Source organism: Blennius ocellaris, assembly GCF_963422515.1.
Source record: "Blennius ocellaris genome assembly, chromosome: 6".
Taxonomy (NCBI): Eukaryota; Metazoa; Chordata; class Actinopteri; order Blenniiformes; family Blenniidae; genus Blennius; species Blennius ocellaris.
The window spans coordinates 13,629,428-13,652,143 of record NC_137655.1 but is presented as its reverse complement, the minus strand read 5'-3'; the positions used below and the strand labels follow the sequence as shown (position 1 = coordinate 13,652,143).

At 41.6% G+C, this 22,716-nt stretch overlaps 1 protein-coding gene across 1 annotated transcript in view; it reads left to right on the top strand.

Annotated features, from left to right (window-relative positions):
- The window catches only part of LOC308131311 (E3 ubiquitin-protein ligase SH3RF3-like), a 95,580-nt gene extending 75,287 nt beyond the window's left edge, over positions 1-20,293 (top strand). Inside the window, exons 7-10 of the mRNA XM_080498008.1 lie at positions 2,385-2,665; positions 6,265-6,590; positions 13,056-13,429; positions 15,882-20,293. Coding sequence (XP_080354134.1) covers positions 2,385-2,665; positions 6,265-6,590; positions 13,056-13,429; positions 15,882-16,050 — 1,150 coding nt within the window. The 3' untranslated portion in view covers positions 16,051-20,293. The remainder of the gene's footprint in view (positions 1-2,384; positions 2,666-6,264; positions 6,591-13,055; positions 13,430-15,881) is intronic.
- The last annotated feature ends 2,423 nt before the right edge of the window (positions 20,294-22,716 follow it).

The window sequence follows — 22,716 nt, the reverse complement described above, 5'->3', positions numbered from 1 at the left end:
TGGATAAACAGAGTACTGAAAGATTGAAAATCGCAAAAGACGAAAAAGGGTGAAGGGTGGAAGAAAAGGTGAAGAAAGCAGAGAGTTATGGAAAGAATCTTAAATTCAAAATTCTCGAAAGTGAGTGACAATGAAGGATGAGAAGGGATAGAAAGCAAAAAATGAAGAAAAAAAACCCATACAAAGAGATGAGACGGCTGTGAAAACAGCAGGTGTCCTCCTTCAGTGGATATGAACGGCTGCTTCACATTGTGCACTTATGCAATCTTAGGAAAAGAGAGAGAGAGAGAAAGAAAGAGAAAAGCAGGATGGGCTAGTAATCTGATGAGAGGCAATTTGTTATTTTTATGCAAGCATACTCTTCTGCCTCCATCCCCTTACCTCTCCTCCCTCTTTTGTCTGCAGTGCAGCTCAGAAATTTCTCAATATGATAATGAGAGGCTGCCAAGGATGCATATGTACACAGACTTGGACATACAAACGCATGCATTTTAATGCAATGGTGATAAAGATCACCAATGTTGACCCTTTTTTTTTTTTTTCCACTTTTCTGTTATTTTCGTGGGATGAATCTCTGTCTGATCCATGGATGCATATAAATGATTTTTGATTTGTCAGACAATAAACCTGCATCAGAGCTAACTTATCTTCAAACATATAATTTCTTCGTCAAATTCACGTGTTATTTCTCTTTTAAGGACTGCGTCGGATTTTAGTTTTATCTGATATCTCCACTGTAGTGGAAACGCAAACCTGCATTCTGAACTGGCAACACAGAACAGGCAGTTGGGAGTAGTGTCTAGTCTCTCAAATCAAAAACCCAGTGAAACACTCATCTGTATCTCCTGGCAAAAAAAAAAAAAAAGGTCTCCTCCCTCCATCCACACATGCAGAAAGTCATAACTCTGTATATGTCTGACAGGAAGTCGATGAGCAGCCATAAGAGTGTGAATACCGCTGCGTCAATAATGTTCAGCTCACTGTTCTGCCATTCAGCACTCTACAGACAGGAACATGAGCCGCCTGCAGCAGCATATATGTTACAGCAGGACACCGTGTCGCCACTCACATAATAGTTTTAATATCACTCACTTTGACAGAGTTTAATTTCTTTGTTTGGTGTTCCTGTGGACTAAATGCAGCATGCAGGCATCTCTGTGACACTGTATCTTAACAGCTTTGTTCAACCATCAGTCCTGAATAGTTGCTGCGCTCCATCATCTGGATGTCTTTCTGCTTCAGCACATGGGGCTCGTATGGGATGTCAGCAGGCAGAACATCATGAGAAACAATTTGTATTTTCACTGTGGGTGTTGGAGCAGGAAAAAAAAAAACCATTCTAACTAATGCAGAGCCATCACTTCCTCCAAGGCCAGAGGTTTCTAAAAAAGGTTTAGACCAGTAACAATGCCCTTTTTTTTTTTTACAAAACTTCTTCAGAAAGAAAGATGCAAACTGAAATCCTGCATTGTTATCGGGATGTTTCTCAGATGTAATGTGGCTAAAAGCCTGTCATTCCTCAGAAAACTGAATTTCTGCAGACTCACACACAAGCTCACCCTCATAACATGGCTTTGATTTCAGTTCTAACTCGGAGTACGGTAGGGAACTTCTCCTGCTCTGTTCACTTCTGGATCTCACTGGCACAGTCGAGAAATTAGGATGCAGAGTTTTTTGGGGTTTTTTTTAGTGGCAAATGTCACTTAATTTCTTCTGTGATATTTACACATTTTTCACGGCCATACCGTGGGCTGGATTTAACTGTCTTGTTGGCTGGTTTGATCCACAGGCTGCATGTTTGACGCCCCTTGTTTAGACTGTTGACATACAGTAGTCGTCACCTGCTGCTTTGAGATGTTTCCCATTACAAGTTGTCACAATGGATAATTTTTCTCCTAATACCATCTGTCTGCTGTATCCTGCTGCACGGCACGATAGACCTGACCTGAGCAAACGCAATATGCTGCAGGTAGATCAATGGTTCCCCACTGTAGAACTTTGCATGCAAGCAGTTGTTCAACAAGAAGTTGGATATAAAACAAAGTCATTGAAATATCCATTTCTTTTAAGCAGATTACGTGTCAATTTATCAGTCAAAACAGTTAAGGCAGTCACCACACAATATCACAAATATTGTCATTCTAGTGGCTTCGGGGGGAAATCACTTCTCGTGGATATATAAAGTATGCTTTAACGTTACCTGCAAAGTAACTGTTCCAGGGTTACTTTAGTTTAAAATGAACATCTGAACTTTACTGCTAGCTAGAACTGCATTTGTTGCTACAAGAACCTCTGTTATCAAAGAAATGTTTCCACATACAACGCATGCAATATCATCTGGAAAATTCAAAAGTCAATCTCCCTCTCCCATCTTTTCCTTGAAGGGCTCCATTTGGAGTCGGTGCTACTCGCGGGTCGTGTCTGTCCAGTCCTGGAGGAGGCGGGAGTGGATGCAGTCAGGTGGCAGGTAAAATCGCCGACCCTTCGTCCCCTGGGTCTCCGGGGCCCTCTTCGTCACGCCCCTCCACCCCACTGGTGAACTCGGCCAACTCCGTTAACGCCATCAGTCCCGCCTCCTCGCCGCAAACTGCCGCCGCCCAGCTGAAGAACTGCCTGCGCTCCAGCCAGCACAACGCCAATCAGGCACGCACCTCAATGCAACTGGGTAAGCAGAAGCAACCTGTACACGTACACTTTACAAAAAAGCTTTAATATCCTTTATCTGATCACTGAGGTTGATCCTGGCAAATTGTAGAAAAGGGGTCTAGTGCGGGTCGGGGCAGTTTTTGAGGGGTGGTAGCGGCAGTAAACATTTGGGGAACGTTAACGTACCAGAAAAAAGTTTTATAATCTGAACTGCGTGTGTGTGTGTAAAAGGAAAAAAAAAACTTTAACTTTGAAAATGATGCCACGTCAAAGAGCAGGTGAATCGTCCCTCCGAAGACAAGTTGAGCAAATATATCACATAAAGAAGAGTCTATTTCTTGGTATTATTCCAGTATTACTCTACACCCAAAAAGGCTTAAAAGACCACGGCCCAAATCATTTGGGAGCTTGCAGCATTTTAGCCCTTTAGTTTCTGATTGCAGAGTAATGGAATATTGAACAGCCATTAATTCAAGAGGCTGCGGCACCATCTATATTTTTGCAGGAAGTGTAAGTTTCTTTAGCTTGCAGTCTTATTGCTGCTTTTAGTGTATAAATGCATTACGATAACACATATCAAAATAATATATATATATATATCTAATAATATATATATATATTTATTTTTTATTTTTTATTTTTTTAAGTTGGTAAACACCCATATGAAGTAAGTTAACCTACCATTGTATAGTTATACACCCGGGTCAAGAGTTTGTTCACACTTGATGTTTTATTGCCTAATGTTGATGTATTATTTTTCACAAACTGTGCAAACCATTGTGATTTGTTTTGGCTCACAGTTTTCCCTGATGTGGATGAGATTCAAACCGAGGCTGTTGAATTTTGTTTGTTGGCACTGAATATGCAAAACTTCTTATTTTTACTTGACATGCTTTTACAGACGGTGCCAACATTCAGTTATAGTGGGACCCGATGCAGAGGGAGTCCTGCCTGCATGTGGCTTTTCTCTCCTCTTTGCATTGTTGAACTAAAACACCTGCCCCCAACTTTCCACGTGTATTTTTAGTGTATCTTAAAGTTTGGATCATCTGTATTTCCGAAATGTTCTTGTGGTTCTTTCAAGAGTATTACAAGATATGAGCACTCTTGTTCACATTTTAGAAGACTATGGTTAAAGTAATAATTTTTCAATGTGAACTTCTAAAGGGGTGGTTTGAAAGTGTGGTGTGTGTCTTCCTTCTGGCAAAAGAAAGTGGACACAGCTACAGAAATAGGTGTAAATCTGATAATGAATTTACTAAATTAAATGATTTATTTGAAGTGGGATAGAGATTAATTGAAGTTATAAAACAAGCTTAATTGAAGCACTTCCCCCCCCCCAAAAAAAAACCTAACACACAAAGTCTGATGCTTTTTCATTTTGTATTGATCAATGAAATGATGAAAAACCTTCAAAAAGACACTATTTTACATCAAAATTTGACAACAACATACTGTTTCAATCCTTCGATACCACACAATTCAGTAGTACATTGTGAGAAGTGCACAGACACGTGCAGTAGAAATGCATGGTAAAGTACTCGACTTATGCAGGGTTACTGTATTTAACCTCAAGTGCCCTCACACGCAGTGCCCAGCAACATGCACACCTGTATCTGTACAATGTCTAGATTATATCAGCCTTGTTCCACACTCAGAGTCTATTCAGCTCGCCACCTCCCCTTTCTCTCTGTTCCTTTGTGTTGTTTTTTTTTCTCCCTTTGAGAAAATAATGGCGAAGGTTTCATTTGGGAGGCTGAACAGTACACACTGTGAGGAGACTGCCAAGAATAACACACATACAGGCATCCCACACACACACACACACACACACACACACACACACACACACACAGAGGCATGCTCGAAAAACACAGCTGAATGACATCACTGTGCTTTTGGTTTTATGGAGGCGTAATGACAGAGCTTCTCCTTTTTCTCTCCACTTCTTTCCCCATTTTGTCTCTGTTTTTCTCCTGGTCTCTGGCTCTTTCGCTCTCACTCACAGGAACACAAACACACGTGTGTCCAAACACATACACACACACACACACACACGCGCACACACACATCTGGTCTCAATTACAAAATAAAGTATGTGCTTAGTTCTGGCATTTAGTGGTTTTATCACATGACCAGCACACCTCTCTGTGGATTTCTGCCTCAGTGCTGCAGTGTGGAAGAGCAGGTGGTGTGTGTGTGTGTGTGTGTGTGTGTGTGTGTGTGTGTGTGTGTGTGTGTGTGTGTGTGTGTGTGTGTGTGTGTGTGTGTGTGTGTGTGTGTGTGTGTGTGTGTGTGTGTGTGTGTGTGTGTGTGTGTGTGTGTGCGTGTGCGTGTGCGTGCATTCCTGTGCAGTTTTAATCTCTTGAGTACCAAATGTCCTTATGAAAACCAGAGGCATAGCAAAGTGCCCCAAACTCAGTGAATGTCAGACAGTGTGGGGTTATGCAGGTGTATAGTTAATTTTTAGCTGTTTTGGGCATCGATAATTATCCAAAAACGTAAGCTATGCACATAAAAGTAAATAGATGCCATTAATTTCATTTGTTTCTCAAGCCTTCAATTATTTATCCGACCAAACAACAAGGCAAAAGTCAACAGCAAAGAAAAGCTGTTTGGCATTGGCAAATCTTTCCAGAATGCAATCCACAGCTCAAGCCACAAATGCATGTTACTTACAAATGAGGCACAAATGTTTTCGAAGGCAAACAGGCTTTCTACAACAAATAGAGAAGTAAGAATCTACCAAACACATTTTTTTTTTTTTTACTTGTGCAAAGTTTAGCTTAAACGTAAACATCAGTAACATTATTTGGATTGTTTAGTTGTTTCAAAAATCATAATAGTCGCAGTATGATGATGTGCTCGCTAATGTTCTCACCTCGGCATGAAAAGCTTTTTGGATCTGGAGTTTACATGTTCTCCATGAGCCTCGGTTGGTTTTCCCTGAAGACTATAGCCTCTTCCCACAATATATTTGATAAGTTGATTGTTGACTCTAAATTGCCTGTGGATTGGCAGCAGTCTCTGGGTTTGTCAGTGTATTAGACTGATTTATTTTCTGGTAAAGTGTCTTAACTTTCCGGCGATCCAGACCGCCGACTTCCCATCATTGTTAGTATCCTTCGAACAGAAGAAAAAATCAAGCTGGTGTGAAATGAGTTCCCCTGTGTTTAGACAGTTATACAAGAGTAAGCTGAAAGTTACTACCTGCCTTTATCGCTGATGATGTTCTTCTTTCATTCTGCACTGTGCAAGTGGGACCTGCATGCTTCATAATAACACTAAATCACCACAATGTGGCGAGTATCAACCCAGTGTTGTCTAAAGATACATTTTAACTTAATAAAATTGACACCAGTTCAATATTTTGTATTCGTACTAAAGGGAAAATTGTATTGTGCAGGTTCTTTTTTGTTTTTTTTTGTAATGATCGTAAATATTTATCATTATTGAACAAACATGGTGACATTTAACCAACTTTCTCCTCAGAAATGGAGGCAGAAGCTCATTAAATTATTGACTTTCTTTATCTTGGGCCTTATTCTGAATGATGACAGTCCCAGTTAACTCCCTTGTAGTGATAATAACCCACATGTGTATTTGTGTATGTTTCAGTTCACAGTCCCCCTGCTGGAAGTCCAGAGCGTCCCTCAGTGGCCATCTCCCCCCTGCGTCCTCAGAGCTCCTCCCCGTCACGCTGCCCTGGCCAGTCGGGTCGTCCTCTTTCCATGGTGTCTCCGGGACCCAGCTTAGGGCCTTCGCCGTTGTCTTCTCCGGCTTCCCGCCCCATCCTCTCCCTCTCCTCCCCCGTGTCCTGTCTCACGCCTCCTAACGTGTCAGCAGTGCTCCTCAACGGCGACCCGGGCAGCCCGCTGCAGCCACCATCGCCGGGCCCCTCCCACGCTCCCACCCAGGGAGCCATCGCACCCAAAGCAGAGAAGGTGAGGCTCCTTTGCATCTTCAGTCACATTGTTCAGCAGAAAGGCTGGATGAACATTTCTGAATAGTCACAGTTGGTACTAAACATTCAGCCGAGGTACTGAAACTGAGTTATTGTGTTGAAAAACGGGTTTGAATGGCTGTTTTTGTCCAATTGAAGCTCTGGATTTCTCTCCATTACAATGTGACTTCTTTTATTTTCCACACATGAATGATCTCAAGAGATTGTGGAGAATCAGATTCCTTGAGTATTAGAACCAGTACTAGCTGACTGGAGAATTTATCTGAGGTAGATAAGGCTCCCAAAATGGCCTGTTTAAATTTCTCGTATGGTACATTTTCACTGCTTCAGCAGTCTCAACACACTTCACATAATTTGTAATATTGACATTAATTGGAGTAGCAGCAATTTGATGGTGCACTTTGAATAGAAACTCAGGGTTCAGTGTCTTGCTCAAGGACACTTTTACGTGTGGATAAAATAAGATGAATGACCAAACCTCGGGACTACGAGACAACCAGCTTCAAGTCATCTTTAGCCTCCTTCAACATACAAAATATCCACCGTTCATGGGGTTTTTCCACTATCCAGCTTTTGTACTGATTCATTCAACATAAAGTTCACATGTGCTTGGAGCAGAGAACAGCATATAACAACTAGCTGAGGGTGAAGGCAGGGTACATAATGTACAGCTCATCAGTTCATCACAGGGGAAAACACAGAGAGACAGAAACGCGAGGCACCCTGTAACCTCAAACATGTTTTAGGACTGAGAAAGGAAACTCGAGGTCAATGAGAAAACCCAGTCGTAGAACATGCATGCTCTATTTTTTACTTAACAAAAAGTAGTGAAAGTGCTTTTTTTTGGACCTATGAAAGCAAGGCTGGGAGTGTTCACTGTCATTTGCTTCTCATTTCTGCTCGAAAACACTTCACCATAGAAGAAACCAAAATATAGCCACTCTCTTCAATCCAGCAACTGACAAAACATCAACTGTTGTTTTCACCTACATGAGCAATACAAAAGAAAAATGGCAGATGTAAATTATGTCTGTTCAATAATTAGGTTACGGTTGGCGTTCTTGTTGAAAATTACACTTTATTTTTGTTAAAAGTAAGACTGCAAACTCATTTTCAAACTTAGGCTGGCACGTAATCCATCTTTTCTGACTTTCCAGCTATTCTGTGGTAGGCAGATAATAAGTGCTCGAGACTGAGAGCACTTGGTGTCATATTAATCTTATGTAGTTTAATTAACTTTAACACCATTCCTGGTGTTGTGTCTCCCACCTTTCACAGTTTGTTGCGCGTGAAATCTGTAGCACGCATGTCTGTATGGGTGTGTATCGCGCAGCAGTTGTCCTCTTCTACTTCAGTAAGTGTCATTCTTGCAGGCGGCTGGCACAAATGCTGAATGCGATGTTATATGTTTGGAGAACTGCTGCATTAAAAGCTGTGGGTGTTAAATCGAGCCGCATCGACAGTGAAGGATGGTGGCAAAAGCTTGCATCTGTCTCAGCTCCATTTGTTTCACTGTTGGCTCCACTGTCTGGGACAGCTAATCTAACTACATGGCTAGCTGACAAACAGCTCATTGACTATGGAACAGCAGGCAGGAGCATTGTTTACACCGTCAGGCTAGTAGATGGGCTTGGACTCTTATGGTTTGGGGGCTGGACTCAGGATTATGTTTTACATACCGAATGGATTACTATAGACACATATATGTAGTAGAATAGTATTATCAAGACACTTCTTTATTTTGAATTGGGGTACTTGTATTAGCCTTGATTGCAAAGAGCTTGAAGCGCCTCGCACAGCACAAGAACTTATTCGTAATTTTTGGTTGCATGCCAAACTTCCAGCCATTTTGCATCTCAATATTCATAAGACATTATTGATTATTGCTTTTGGGTTCAATAGGGAACAAAAAGTAACTTCTCCCATACTAGTTAGATGATTTAGTTTGAAAGATCTAATTTCTTTATTTCTTATTTTATTGTAACTATTACGCTGATGTTTTTCACACTAAAACTCATACTGTGATTTTAATTTCTCTGTATTATACGTTTCAACAGTGTCTTCTGCTAGAGTAGTTAATTTTTTATTTTTTTTACTTTAACCTTTTTTTGTTTGTTTGTTTCTTCACACTCATTAAAACAGGGGAAAAAGGTATGCTGGGAAAATGTTTCCCCCTGATCCCCAGATATTTTTGCGCTTTTTTTTTTTGTCCCATGAAACTCTCCCCCACCGTTTTCTCACCGTGTAAAAATCTGTAAACTAACTGCTATTCATCTCCAAGTACCCCCTCAACATAGTATTTTTAAAGATGCATCACATCCAATCTAAAGATTCAGTGTGTCCATGCAGTAAGCCGGTGTTATCTTCACGTGTCCCGTGTGTTCATATATTGCTCAGTTTGTTATTGGCTGTGCCTTCTCTTCTGCTTTGATGTCTGCAAAGCAGAAATAACAGGTCTGGAGTTGAAGTGGCAACGAGGCCACACAGGGTCATACCTTGTTAAAAAAAAAAAAAAAAAAAAGTCAATGATGAAAAAGCATTGATAACTGTCTGATAGACATAGTTGAGGCTAATCTCTGTTAGACACACTGTCACAGTGTCTGGAGCACAGCCGGCCTCAATCACATAGGACGTGTTTGTTGAGCTCAACACGCTCAGTAGGACTGAATACCTGCAGCCAGTCTGGAAAATACCTCCGATTTCAGCATTGTGGAGCTCACTTGTTTTTCTTTGCAAGCATCCACATGGGTTGAGTGTGGGTGAGTGAAGCAGCATTGTAATTAGTGTAGTGTGGGTGGACAGAAAGTAGTATTCAGTGCATTACACTATTATCAAGCCCCTACAATCATTTATATGTTGCTGTGAATTTTAAAGCATCTATTCAAAGAGCAAAAAAATAAAAAAAAACACAGATTTTCTTCCAGATGGTGCTGTTATTTCTTTCATGGAAAAAAGCAATTTTCTCCATTTATTCAATAAATGTTCTATATTGCCATGTGGAATTCAGTATAACATGAAAGGTGGGTGTCTGCTGGCATCTTGTGGTTTGCTCTGGAATTACATCTTTATCCTGGCGCACTGTGTAAATAGACTGGCAGACTGAAGCTGTGCACACTTGCAGGAGGTAGATTAAGCATTTAAGCCAACAGATGAAAGAAGAGAGGGGGTGATCACTCTATTTTCTTCCTCTCTATTTGAGTCAACTTTTTTTTTTTTTGCTTTGCCACCCTCTAGCAAGCTATTCTCTTGCTTCCTTTCTTCTTTTCTTTATCCCATCTTCCCCACATCTTTTTCTTCTCTGTGTTTTACTTGTTCTCCAAGTTTATAATTCAGGGACTGTGATGAAGTGATTAACTTGTCTAACGGTGGCAATATCACTAGTTTGAGCCCAGACTTGGAGCCTTTCTGTTTGCAGTAAGTTTGTTCACCGTGAGCATTCGTGGGTTTGGTTTCCAGGTCCTCTACTTTCCTCCCACAGTCCAACAACAGGAACTTAAGGTTAAAGACACCGATTAAATGTTCCTTCAGGTGTGATTGTCTGTATTTGCCATGTGATGGACCTGTGACCTGTACAGCAACCCTAAATTGGATAAAGCGCTTAAAAAAGATTGATTAGATTTGCACATGTCAAAGATGCTTTTGTGTGTCAGCCGGAGTTTGGTTTCACTGGAAGCTTTGACAGATTGCAGAGGAGATTCATAGCTTTTCTTGGAGACAATCTGAGTGAAAAAACCTCGAGAAGCCCTGCTTTAAGGCTGTACTTCTAGAAGTATAGAAACAGGAACACTTCTTTTTCTTGTCTGACTCTGCTGAGTCAAAATGTTTATTCCGCCTTTGAAGTGCTTCGCTAAGTACTTTTTTTTCCTGCACCTTCCCGCCTCTTTGCTAAGCTTGATCATTAGGACTGAATTTTTAATCAGCCAGCTTTTTTTTTTTGTTTTCATTGGGATTTATTGTGACCATGCTTAGTGAGCAGTATTTTCTCATTGAACCTAATCAGAGGATATTGAAGTCGATCGTCATATCATTTAAATATCTGCATTGTTGTTTTTAAGTAAAAGAGCAAATTGCTTGTGTTACAGTGGAATTTTACAACATACATGTAAACAACTTACATTTTGTATGCTCCTTAAAAACAGAATTCGTCAAATATAACTATCCATCCATCTATTTTCTTTTCCACTTTGTCCATATGGGGTCGTGATGGCAGTACAGAGAGCACTCAAAATTAAATGAATGAAAGGGGTTTTTTTTGTTAAAACAAAACAAAACAATGTGTAGTCAATGAAATAACAAGCATGACGTTTCTTACAGGTCGTCTTTGAGACACGACACATCTCAATACTGTTCTTGATTCACCACCTGTATAGTTTATTGGCATCAGTGATAAGGAAACAAAAGATTTCTGCAGTATGGGGTTCTGCATTTTCTCTGAGACAAATCACTTCTTTGATCATTTTCCACATCTATTGGCCACTTCCCACAGCCTCCTGCTGCACAGGGAGGCTTTGCTCAAAGCGTGGTTTGGTACTCCGCACTATTACAGAGGTGTCTGCAAAGCCTTGTAAATTTGGTGTGACAGCCGAGGCAAACACTGCCACAGGGTCTGGTGAGCAAGGCCGACTGGCAACGGAAAAATAACTGGAGGGAGGGAGAGACACCTTAAACATCCCTCCATAGAAACATAAGTCGTTCATCCTTTCGTGCAGGGATGCCAACCTGTGATCATCCTTCGGGCCACAAAAACTTTATCCTCACTGCGAGAAGGCCAAATGCATCTATAACAAGGACTTATAGGAATGCAGTTTTCAAAGTCATTTCAGCTGATTCACCAGGTTTGAATGTGCCGACAATAACTATAATCTCACCTGTGAAAACAAAGATCTTTTTGTCGTTGCTCATAGGCTGCAACGTATGATTCATTCCATCTGTGACTGGATAAACAGGTCTGCAGTTCATTGTGGAGTCAGTACAAGAATGCAAGCAACCTCCCATGAACACGTACAGCCAATTCTGTGAACTTTAGGAAATAAGTCAGAGTATCTAGAAAACCCTCATGCAGAGCCAAGTCGCCTTGTGTGTTTGAACTCGGGCACGAAATCTCAGATAAAGATTTTTATCAATAACATTACAAAATATCCTCTGTAATATGGCAACATGATGTGTTGAGAGTTTCTACTTTGAATACATATTGTAGTTTATTTGATGAACAACATACATATACATATTGTTACAGTGGAATAAAACACATGAAAACAAATAGAGAAAGAGAGCAGAGACAGAGCTTATATGAAGTTTTAGTACCTCAACATAACAGTTGTAATCATGCTCAGGTAAGCTCAGTATTGATCCATGTTGTCATGATAGAGTGTTATGCTGCTACGCTGCATGAGTTTGACTGAGTAGACAATATTGTCCAGCTCCTATGTGATCAATCTGTGATGAAGTTCGAATGGAAAAGCATAAATGTGCCTCTATTGGTGCCATTGAAAAACACTTTGGTTTAGATCAATCATAATAATATATCATCAGCCTACTCAGTTACCGGTGTAATCATCTTGAAGAACCGAATGCTGGCCACTGTGCCTGGCTGCGTCTCAATTATACCGTCAACTCAGACTTGTAATGATCCTCGGATCACTATTATGTGCTTCTTTGTGAGACACGAGTGAAGGACATGAGGGAGGATGAGGCTCAAGCTGTTGTTGTCTGTCGATGTTATTTGGTCTCAGAACTTTGAGATGTCGTCATAGAAGATGCTTCATGTGCTACTATGATTATTATTACCTGACAGAGGGTGTTGCATGTGATAGATTTTCTCATAAAATGACAAGGCCTACCTGTCCTAATATTATTTAGGTATAAAAGGTTTATCAGTATTATTTTGTTTTGGGGGTTTTTTATGTCAATAAAAGACCAAGAAACTGCCCTGCTAGTCTGAGCAGGAGCAAAAATAGAATAATTAGTGGTGTAAACTAGTGTCAGAGACCACTAGTTTAAAGTGTAACATTTAGAGAAATACTTACTATTTGCCACAGATTATTTGAGTTGAGATGGTTGTGATCTTGTGCTTATCAGAGCATAGTACTGGCAGGGGAAAATGGAAAATTGTAATTTGTCCAGATTTCAAACACTTTTCCACCAGTACCTCTAAGGCTCATTATAATTAAGTTTTTGATCTTTCTTTCACTTTTTTCAGGCCAAAAGATTCCCATGAGGGGAAAGTCATTATTCACACTGAGTTTTAATGGGGAGGAATGTCACTCGTGTATTTGTTATGTTGTATGTTAATGTAGCAAGTAATCAAATAACATTTCAGCAGCATTATTTACCAAGGCATCTTTTTAAAATCTTAAAAGCCAAACGAGCTGTCAGTTTATATTACTATATATGTTGTTGTGTTCCTCCCTCTCTTCTCTTCCCTTCTTGATTCCTCCATTCTCAGAAGGAGAGGAAAGCCGGGGGTTTGTTAAAACTCCTCTCGGGCGCCGCTGCCAAGAAGAAGCCTCGCTCCCCCCCGTCGTCCCCGCCCACCCACGACCCGTCGCTGGCCGGCCAAGGCACCGACCTCGTCCACCATCCTCACCACCACCACCACCACCACCACCACGGCCGCTCAGGTTCCTGTCCACTGGCGTCGCACGGACGAGCCGGCTCCTGTCCGATAGAGAGTGAGATGGCGGGAGCGATCGGCCTGGAGCCGCTGCACAGGAAGTCTGGTTCTCTGGATACCAACTTCCCCATGTCGCCCCCGGCAACACGCGCCAGCAACGCTCTGATGGTCCTCCGGCCTGAACCCAAACCCCTGTCCAGAGAAAGGTGGACACACACACACACACACACACACATACATGCACCCAGAAAAACACACTGATTTATTAATACACATGCTTGTAGGTTGTAATCTGTACTTGTATAGGTCAAACTCAAACAAAAGTGCATTTCTCCATGGAACAGATATTATTAAATATTCATCTTCTATACCGCTTCCGCCTGTGCAGGGTTGCAGGGATCATTATATATTCTTCAACAAATCAATCTGTGTATTCAAGCATATGTTGTTATGAAATAGTAATGATTTAACAACAAAAACTGCTTGTAAAGCAGATGCTTGTTCAGAACGCGGGTGTATGAGGTCATGTTTGAAAATAAAAGAACAAATAGAATAAAATGTTTTTTTTTAGTTTTTCACCGCTATCCTGTCACCAACAACAGAACTTGGCATGTCTACTTCTCATCACCATAACTATTAGTCTATTTATGATATTGACAAGAATGAAGTACTACCAGAAAGCAGAGGAACAGAGTTTGTGCCCCTATACCTGTCATTACGGTAGCTCGCAGGACTCCCTCTGTACAGTCATGTTGATGAATCTGGTCTGTGATTGGATGTCACACATTTGTAAGGTGAGCTCCTCAGTGCCGTCACAAACATACAGCAAAACAGAATAACTGCTAGGATGTTGAAATAGTCATTGGAAACATTTGCATTCTACAGCCACATAACCATGAATCCAGTCAGTCTAGAACCAAAGGGGTTAAAGCAATCTTGGGAGAGTCATTGACAATAAAACCTTGAGCAGAATAGAGAATGAAAAGAGTCAGCGCCACCCTGAGGAGGCGCCTTCAGCACCAGTGTGTCATTACCACCGTGCTCCAGCAAAGAGGGAAAGTAGGACCGGTGTTTAATCGAGGTGAGCGCTACAAACCAAGTCTGCTGTTGATGCTTTGTGTGGGACGGTGCAAGAGAGCAGCACCCAGAGCAGCACTTACATCTTCTGTGAAACATTGCGCATCATCTTTTTTTCAACCTGGAGAGAGGCGACTGACTGAAACCAGCATGCTGCCAGAGCTCAGCTCTGCTCTCACAAACATTTCAGTTCCCCCCTCCGAGAAAACCTCAAAAAAAAAAAAAAAAAACCAGGACTACACTCATCCTCACTCTGGACCTGGAGGAGGTATGAAGCATGTCTGATCATTGTCAGCAAGACGCCGCTCCAGTGGGAGCGCTGGTTATCTCAGCAAACAATGCACACCCCTCCGTCGGCTGTGTGTCAGACAGAGCAGCAAGGCGGCTCTGCAATCTTCACTTCTTATTGCACACATTCAATGGCAGCGGGACAACAAACCGAAGACATAGTGGTTGTCATACCACCTCATGATGCGCTTACTGGCTCTTGAAAGATTCCTGCGACAGCAGGCCAAGTTCTACTGTGCTGCTTTTTTTTTTTTTTACTGGGAACAAAGCAGAGGGGAAACAGTTACATACTTTTTCACTCAGAAATTTGGGGCAAAAATGATTAAAATTTTCCCACATGGCTAAACCTGAGAGCTCAAACCTTCGACACAAACCTGAGAGACCACCAATCATGCATGTTCTCCCTGTCTGGATTTTCTCCAGGAAAATTTCTAGTAAGTGTGAATTTGTGTAAGTGTCTGTGTGTTTTGATGGCATAGCATTCTTGATCAGTGAGATCGTAGGCGTAGGAGATCATGGAAAGATCCTAGATTTGTAGCTCACAAGATCTCAACACCCTTTTCCTGTGATTCCATTTATGAAATCAACAACACTTCGTAGAGCTTTATTGACTCCATGAGTTGGATATGATGCTTCAAACACACAGATGATGTGAGATATTGTCGAACATTGCACAACTGAAGACTCAAATGAAGCACGAAATACATCACTTCTATTATTATTATTATTAGTATTATTATTAAAAAAAACAAAATTGACTCCGGGATGAAAGCTTTGCAGAATCAGACTCCGCGGTGGAGTCTTGCTGCCGTTCTGGTTGGGATTAGAGGATAGAGAGAATTGAAGGGAGACAAACAGATTGTCGGAACCTATATTATCACCATCATTAATCCACTCGCTGTGCGGTGTACGGTACATTCAAATCAAACACAGACAATAATTTGCACATACTCAAATTTGATCCTCAATACAACATGCAGGCTCGAATTAAGCTCACAAGCATCTCTTTGGATTGTGGGAGAAATAAAGTGTCTCCAGGGCAAAACCAAGCTCGGGGAAAACATAATTTTTTGCTACAGATGCAACTTGCATTGTGTGAAAGCTTACATACTCCAGGTTGTGCTACGTCAAGTTCATCCTGTCTTTTTCTTTTCAAGATAATCATGTCGCTGAAGCCGCACTTTTGTGAACATAGCATTGCAAGGAAAATAGCCTCCACTGCTTGATTTCCTGTGTGTAGGATGTTTCAATGTCTTAACGCCTCTCATGCTGCTGACTGTGTCTGTGTGGCAGGTATCGCGTGGTGGTGCCCTACCCTCCCCAGAGCGAGGCGGAGATCGAGCTGCGGACGGGAGACGTGGTGTTCGTTCATAAGAGACGAGATGACGGGTGGTACAAAGGCACTCTGCAGAGAACGGGACAAACTGGCCTGTTTCCCGGCAGCTTTGTCGAAAGCTTCTGAAAGGCAACAAAAAAAAGTGGACAAAAGAATATTCTGTTTGAGTTAAAAAAAAAAAAAAAAAAAAAACAACAAAAAGAACAAGCTGCACAAACACATGCATACAAAAACAAAAGGAGCTGATCATGATTTTTTCAGATTTGCATTTTTTCCTATACCTCATTAAAAAAAAAAAAAATGCTGACCAGCAAGCCGAAAGAAAAATTGAGAATTTGCCTTAAGATGATGCTAAAATTGTATTTATTTGGATTTAGATCAGATATTTTATTTAAAATGTTGGTTTTTGGATACAGTTTTATAGGTTCCCAAAATAATTGAAAAGGAAACTGAAACTTCAAGCGAATATGTATTTAATACTGTTTAACACATTATAGACATCCTCATCCTGCCTCAGAAATCTGTATCAGTCCAACACACACACACACACACACACACACACACACACACACACACACACACACACACACACACACACACACACACACACACAGAAAAGCTAATCCCAGCTTCGACCAGCCCCGCCACACAGGAAGAAGGGCAGCTTTTCCCATCGTCCGCCCAGCACAGGGTGGGAGCGGCTCCCTCAGACTGATTTTTATAGACCCGTGATGTTGACTACTGAAGGCACACAGACTCAGAGAGCACAGAAAGACGACCCCTTGCCTCCCAGTTCCCCTCCTCCTTCGGCATCATCCACCAGCAAACACTAGCACAAAAACGGCATAAGCTCTGCTTTTCCACTGAGACCTCAGAACTTGAATTTGGGTGCTTTCTTTGTTTGTGAGTGAAACTCTCCGGCCAGGTGACGAGGGCAGCGTGTGAGCCGACACTCCAGTATCATCGAAGCACATCCCTGCGTCCAGTCTGCGACAACAAGCACACATTGTTTCTTTTTGTTCCTGATATGTGTTGACGATGCATGTAGCATTATTCGGTTTGTTTCTATGTTGAAATAGATGTTTGTTTTGTCATGCTGTGACGAATGGTCACTGGGATTTTCATTTAAAAACAAATGGTGCAAAAAGTCAAGTATGAATTAGGCCGCTCATTTTGCTATTTATATATCTTGCATAAATGTATACAAATTCTTTTACGTTACATTTATCAAATGTGATTTCTTTGATAGACCCTCCCACCCCCACAAAGACAGATTAAACTGAATTAAGTGGCTCGTTGAATGTAATAAGGTACAAGAAGTTACACCAAACTCTTTAAGGACTTTGTATTTATAATGCTGTTTCTGAACTTCGATATAAGACGACAAACGGGAAATGCACTTAATAATGTTTAATCCAAACCTGCCAGTATATCTATATCTACACAGTATTTTACACACATCGACTTGACAAAAGGGATTTCCACTGCTGCTCATCACATCTTCAGTTCTTAGTGCAAACATGGCTCTTTTTCTGAGCTGACAAACCTCTTTTTGACATCATCTTTGTCCAGTTTTTCGTCTGAAATGTGAAAATCCTTCAACAAAGCAACAACTGAAGAAAAAAAAAATTATTGTGTTGGGGTGGGGCGCGTTGGAATCTGGGGGCAGCAAGGAAATCTGTTTTCATCATACGACTGCCAGCCTTTGACTCTCCTTCTGAACTCGTCAACGTTTAACAAGTATTTTTGTATGGCTTGTGCAGTGAGCGTATCGTCAGTCAGCTTTCGTGAATTTTTCGTCTCAAGTGCAGATCCAGGCTCGTCTAGTTTACATCCTGCCACAACCATCTACCTTTTTCTCTGTTTGTGGAGACAGAAGCACAGCGACACTCCGAGCTCGACTTTCTCACTGTGTGTGTGCGTGTGTGCGTGTGTGCGTGTGTGCGTGTGTGTGTGTGTGTGTGTGTGTGTGTGTGCGTAAACCAGAGAGTGAGAGGTCAGCAGGGAAAGAGCACAGTTTGAGGGCATGACCGACTTTCCTCGCCTGTTTTAATTTGAGCCAGAACGACGCACAAACCGCTAATGGCCCCGTTCACGCAGGCGAGGCTTGAATCATTGGCAGAGCACACAGTTTTCTAACACGCTCAAAGCAGATCAAAGTCTCTAATCAATAAAATCCATGAGGGGGGGAAAAAAACAAGAAAATTAAGAAATTAGATGCTCCAAAACATCAGCAAGTTGAACTGAAAATGGCACAAGGTCTGTTTTTATTTCTTTGTATCTCATCAGTACAAACCTCGAGGTTCAAAACAGCTTGAAAACTTTCTTATTTTTATTCCCAAATGATCCGACTGCAGAATGAACATGAGTGCTTGCAGCAAGATTTCTGCAAACTCACAGAAAACAAGCACACAGGAAAAAAAAAAACAGTAGTACAAATGATAAATCTGGTGTCAAAGCAGAATTTTTTTTTTATTAGCTGTAATACTTTATCCCATGTTTTTTTTATATATATTTTCAGGAAGTGAAAAAGGAGAGAAGGTCTATAGTTAAAAAAAAAAAAAATGAAAGATATGTTCACCTTGGACTGTGAAGTAGGGGTGACCGACCATGGAGCTGCATTTATTAATGCAATGCCCTATGGGTAACAGATAAATCTGAGCTACTTGTGTTGAATTATTGTTACAGCTCAAACAGACTTTGCGAGACTGGGTGTGAACAATTTCTTTCTATATTTGTCTGACGTTTCAACTGATCAGTTGTGTCTCTTCTTTTAGTTTTGTTGATAGCTGCGTTATATTTGTTGTGGTTTCATCCACTGAAAGTGCCAGTTTAATTTTCTTGATGATAAAGATGAAGTAAATGTCAAATTATTGGACTTCAGTCATTCGAAACAAGATTTAAAGCTGTGGTTTTCAAAGTGTGGGACTGGGTGGACCCGGGATTTCCATTTCCCAGCATAATTACTTCCTTTAAAATGTTAATGGATCGATTTAATATTTATTAAAACACGTGTTTTCGGAGCAGAAAAACCTCTCATCTCAATTCAAATATTTAAGACCAACATGAGATCAGTTGTGCAAGTTCTTTTCCTTTGGGTCCCAACTGATGTTAACAATAACATCTAATGTGAAAATATCAGGAAGTCCACCATTCACTGTGGTTCGATCTCTGTCTGTGTTGAGGAGTCTCATCCTTCTACACTTTGAAAATTCCTGTTCAAAACATTATTCCACTGGCCTCCAAACCTCAGCCAGTCAGTCAAACCCTAGTGCCTACATGTGCCACTACACACACACACACACACACACACACGCAAAATAATAATATACACACTCCTCCTATTTATTCTCGGCAGAACAGCACCCTCTTTTCCACTTTCTCTGTATGCGTTGGTACAAGGAGCCGGCGGGCTGTTTACCAGTCACCTCTGTTCTTTTTGGCCCGGAGACAAGAAACCAGCAGATCCCAGAACAGCTCTGCACAGACCCACAGCAGGGTCTCCACGTGTTTGTGAACTAACCGAGGACTCTAATTTCTCATTTACTCAAAAGTAAGCACAAGTCCTCGTTTGTATTTGAGCTCAGCCGACGGCAGTGAAGTGGAAGCGTTTACAGCAGTCAAAAAAAACCCCATCAGGAATCAAACCACTGCACGGTGGTCACTTTACTCCAAATAACTTGAACCGCCGGTTGTTTTCAAATGTTTTTCTTGTGTTTTGATTACTTGATGTGAGCTTGTCATTCGGCCTCAGCTTCCTGGTTGTAAATACCACTTTGAAAACTCGTGGTACGTCTGCAGCGGTAATTCCCACATGATCCGAACACAACACCAAACACACCATTGCACATTTGTATGACGCTCAATTTTTTGACTGGATTTCTATGAAGTTTTTGTGCACTCTCTTTTTGTCCCTCCGGGAAGCTGTCATCCTGCCATCTTGAATTAGATGTCGGCCATATTTGTTCCTATGGATACTTGTTTGTGTGTGTGCGTGCGTATGTGTGTGTGCGTGTGCGTATGCGTGCGTGCGAGGGTGGGAGGAGGCCTCTGTATGTAGCTCTTTAAATAATAAAAAATTTTATGAAAAAGCTTGGTGCAGCATGGACACTCATGCCTCATGAGAACTGAGTGGAGTTTAAAAAAAAAAACCCAGAGGGAAAAAAAAGTATATATATAATTCTATATTGTGCAGAATATTTATAGGCCTTTTGTGCCATTGAAGTCATGCTCTGTGCTGGCCACGGCCAGCGCTTTCTACCATGTGATCATTATACATCGTCTTGTACTGATGACCCGTGGTTGATTTGATTGTTTTTTTCATGTCAAGTGCATTTTTCGCAATAAATGCCTTTTGTTTTAAAACTGATATTTGTGGGAGTTTTATTTTTTTTAATTGCATACGCCTGCAGCTTTCTCTGAACACGCAACAGGAAGCGAGAGGATACAAAACACATTTATGAGTTCTGACAAGTTAAAAAACAAATCATCACTGTAGCCAGTGATGATTTGAAGAACGCCCCTGAGAAGACTCACCCCGAGAATCAGCTCATATTCAGCACTAATTATAATTATCTGCACTCACAATGTGCTCATTATGAGCTTGTGGAGTCTTACAAACAACGCTGCAGGTACTTTTGTTGGATGGAGTTTATCACGGTCTATCATTACAGAGATTCAGCTGAGGGATCCTTAGAAATAAAACTCCCTCCTGCATGCCCTCTACTCCCATTCCCTCTTCTCCACTATCCTCTTTTCCTTATCAGCCTCTTTCTACCCTCTGTTCTCAAGCCACCACTGGCATGGATGAAGTGTGTAATTGGTAATTTCAGAGCGTTGCTGGCGCTTCCCTTAAATGACAACCTCATCTCTCCAGGAGTCGAGGCTGTCTCCAACGATCGTCTCCATTTGCATTTAGAGTGACTCGCAAAAGGTGACAAGGGCATGTGTTCGGGTAGTGTCTGCGTGGGTGTACGACATATCTTGCCCACTCAGGACAAACTTGGCCCCAGTGATCGAAGTTTTCCATATTTAAGGCAAAACAGTGAGGAAGCGGATTTAGATTCGGAAGATTTCTGCAGCGCAGAGATAAACTGTTCACCTCCGCTGAGAAAGCTGGGAGGCACCACTTCCCACCAAAACGCTGCAACTCACAGGGAGCAGCTCAAGGTGCCTGTGCGCGCACACACACACACACACACACACACACACACACACACACACACACACACACACACACACACACACACACACACACACACACACACACACACACACACACAGTTTGCCTTGGTGAAATAGTTCTCCTCTGGGTGTCCTCTTCCCAGATTGGAGGTGGAGATGGAGGCGTTGCAGGCCCCTGCAGGGAATCGATTAGCAGTCTTCTGCTTTACACCAGAGCCGTCTGTCCACCTGCCTGTCAGCCTGCCAGCTCCCGAGTCACATGAAGGGCACCAGCGCCACAGGTTGAGACACTGCAGGGAACAAGCCCTTGACACCAGGCTGCATAGGGCAGGCCCTTTGCGCACAGAGGAGATGGAAGAGGTGTTAAGCTGCTGCCGCCTCCTAAATCTTTCTTTGAAGCAAAAGGTAAAGCTGGTGATCGTCCTCTATCCTCTTACCTTCTGATAAAAGGGAAGAGCCGTCATCCCTGCCTTAACCATATCTTTTGAAATGCATCACAAGAGCTGGGGAGGAATTAAGTCGGAGAAACTGTCAGCTTCTTTAGACTTTGTGAAATTGCGGAAACATATACATTTTAGTTTAATTTCATTGATGCACTTCTGAAGACAGGTGAGTTTTGCGAACAAAATATTTAAAAAGGCCAGCAGCACAGCAGCTGAGCGTCTACAATCACACAAACGAAACACAAAAAATGGTTTCTATTTTGTTTTAATGTATTTAAATGCTTTTTGCCAATTATACCATGGTACATGTAAATTAAAGGACATAGGACAGTGTCCGACTTATTAAATCCATCATGCCTTAATACGTTCCCGACTCAGTAAGATCTCTACTTTCTGATTTTCAAAAACACTAAAGTGAAATCAAACAATGGCAGGCTGGTTTAATTGTTTCTAAAGTGCGCTCTCCAATCGGAAAGCAAACCCTTGGTGACGTCACCAAAGTTTTTAGCCAAACCCAATGCAGAGAGCCCCTCCCTGAGACCCGCCCACAAGTCGCACGCGATGCGCTTTTTTTTTTTTTTCCACCTGGTGACAGGTGCAGGTGTTTAGATAGGTGTCATAGAAAGATACCAGCAAAGATATGAGCTAAATGCGCCAGGTTCACAGTTATTATTTGTACCAACAAACAGAGGAGCGGATTTTTACTGCCTTAGTCTGAGCCTGTGAAGACCCAGTGGATTAATTGTATTTTTAATTGCTTAATTGTCGCTGCCAGCACTTCACGGAGGACTTTTTTCCCCCACATGTCCAGAACCACGCTGGATTCGCTGCAAAACTTCGAATAAAGCAAACGTGGGAGCTGTAAGTAAAATATTCTGATTTATATGCCTTTATATTACTTTTCAAAGCACCAGGTTGGTTAGTTTGCAACAGCTGATCCCATGTTTTTGTTTTTGGTTGTTTGTTTATTGTGAGGGGTTGTTCATGTTTGTAAAGTTGTGCTGATAGACTGTAGATCAAATGTCGGCTTTGCAGAGTCTGAGGTCTGTGTATGGGCTTGATAATTGTGAGGTGATCTTATATGACTAAATGGCAGTTCAGGATATTCTCCTGTCTGCTACTAATTATGATCATTAGTTGAGGATCATTAAATTACCATATCTCA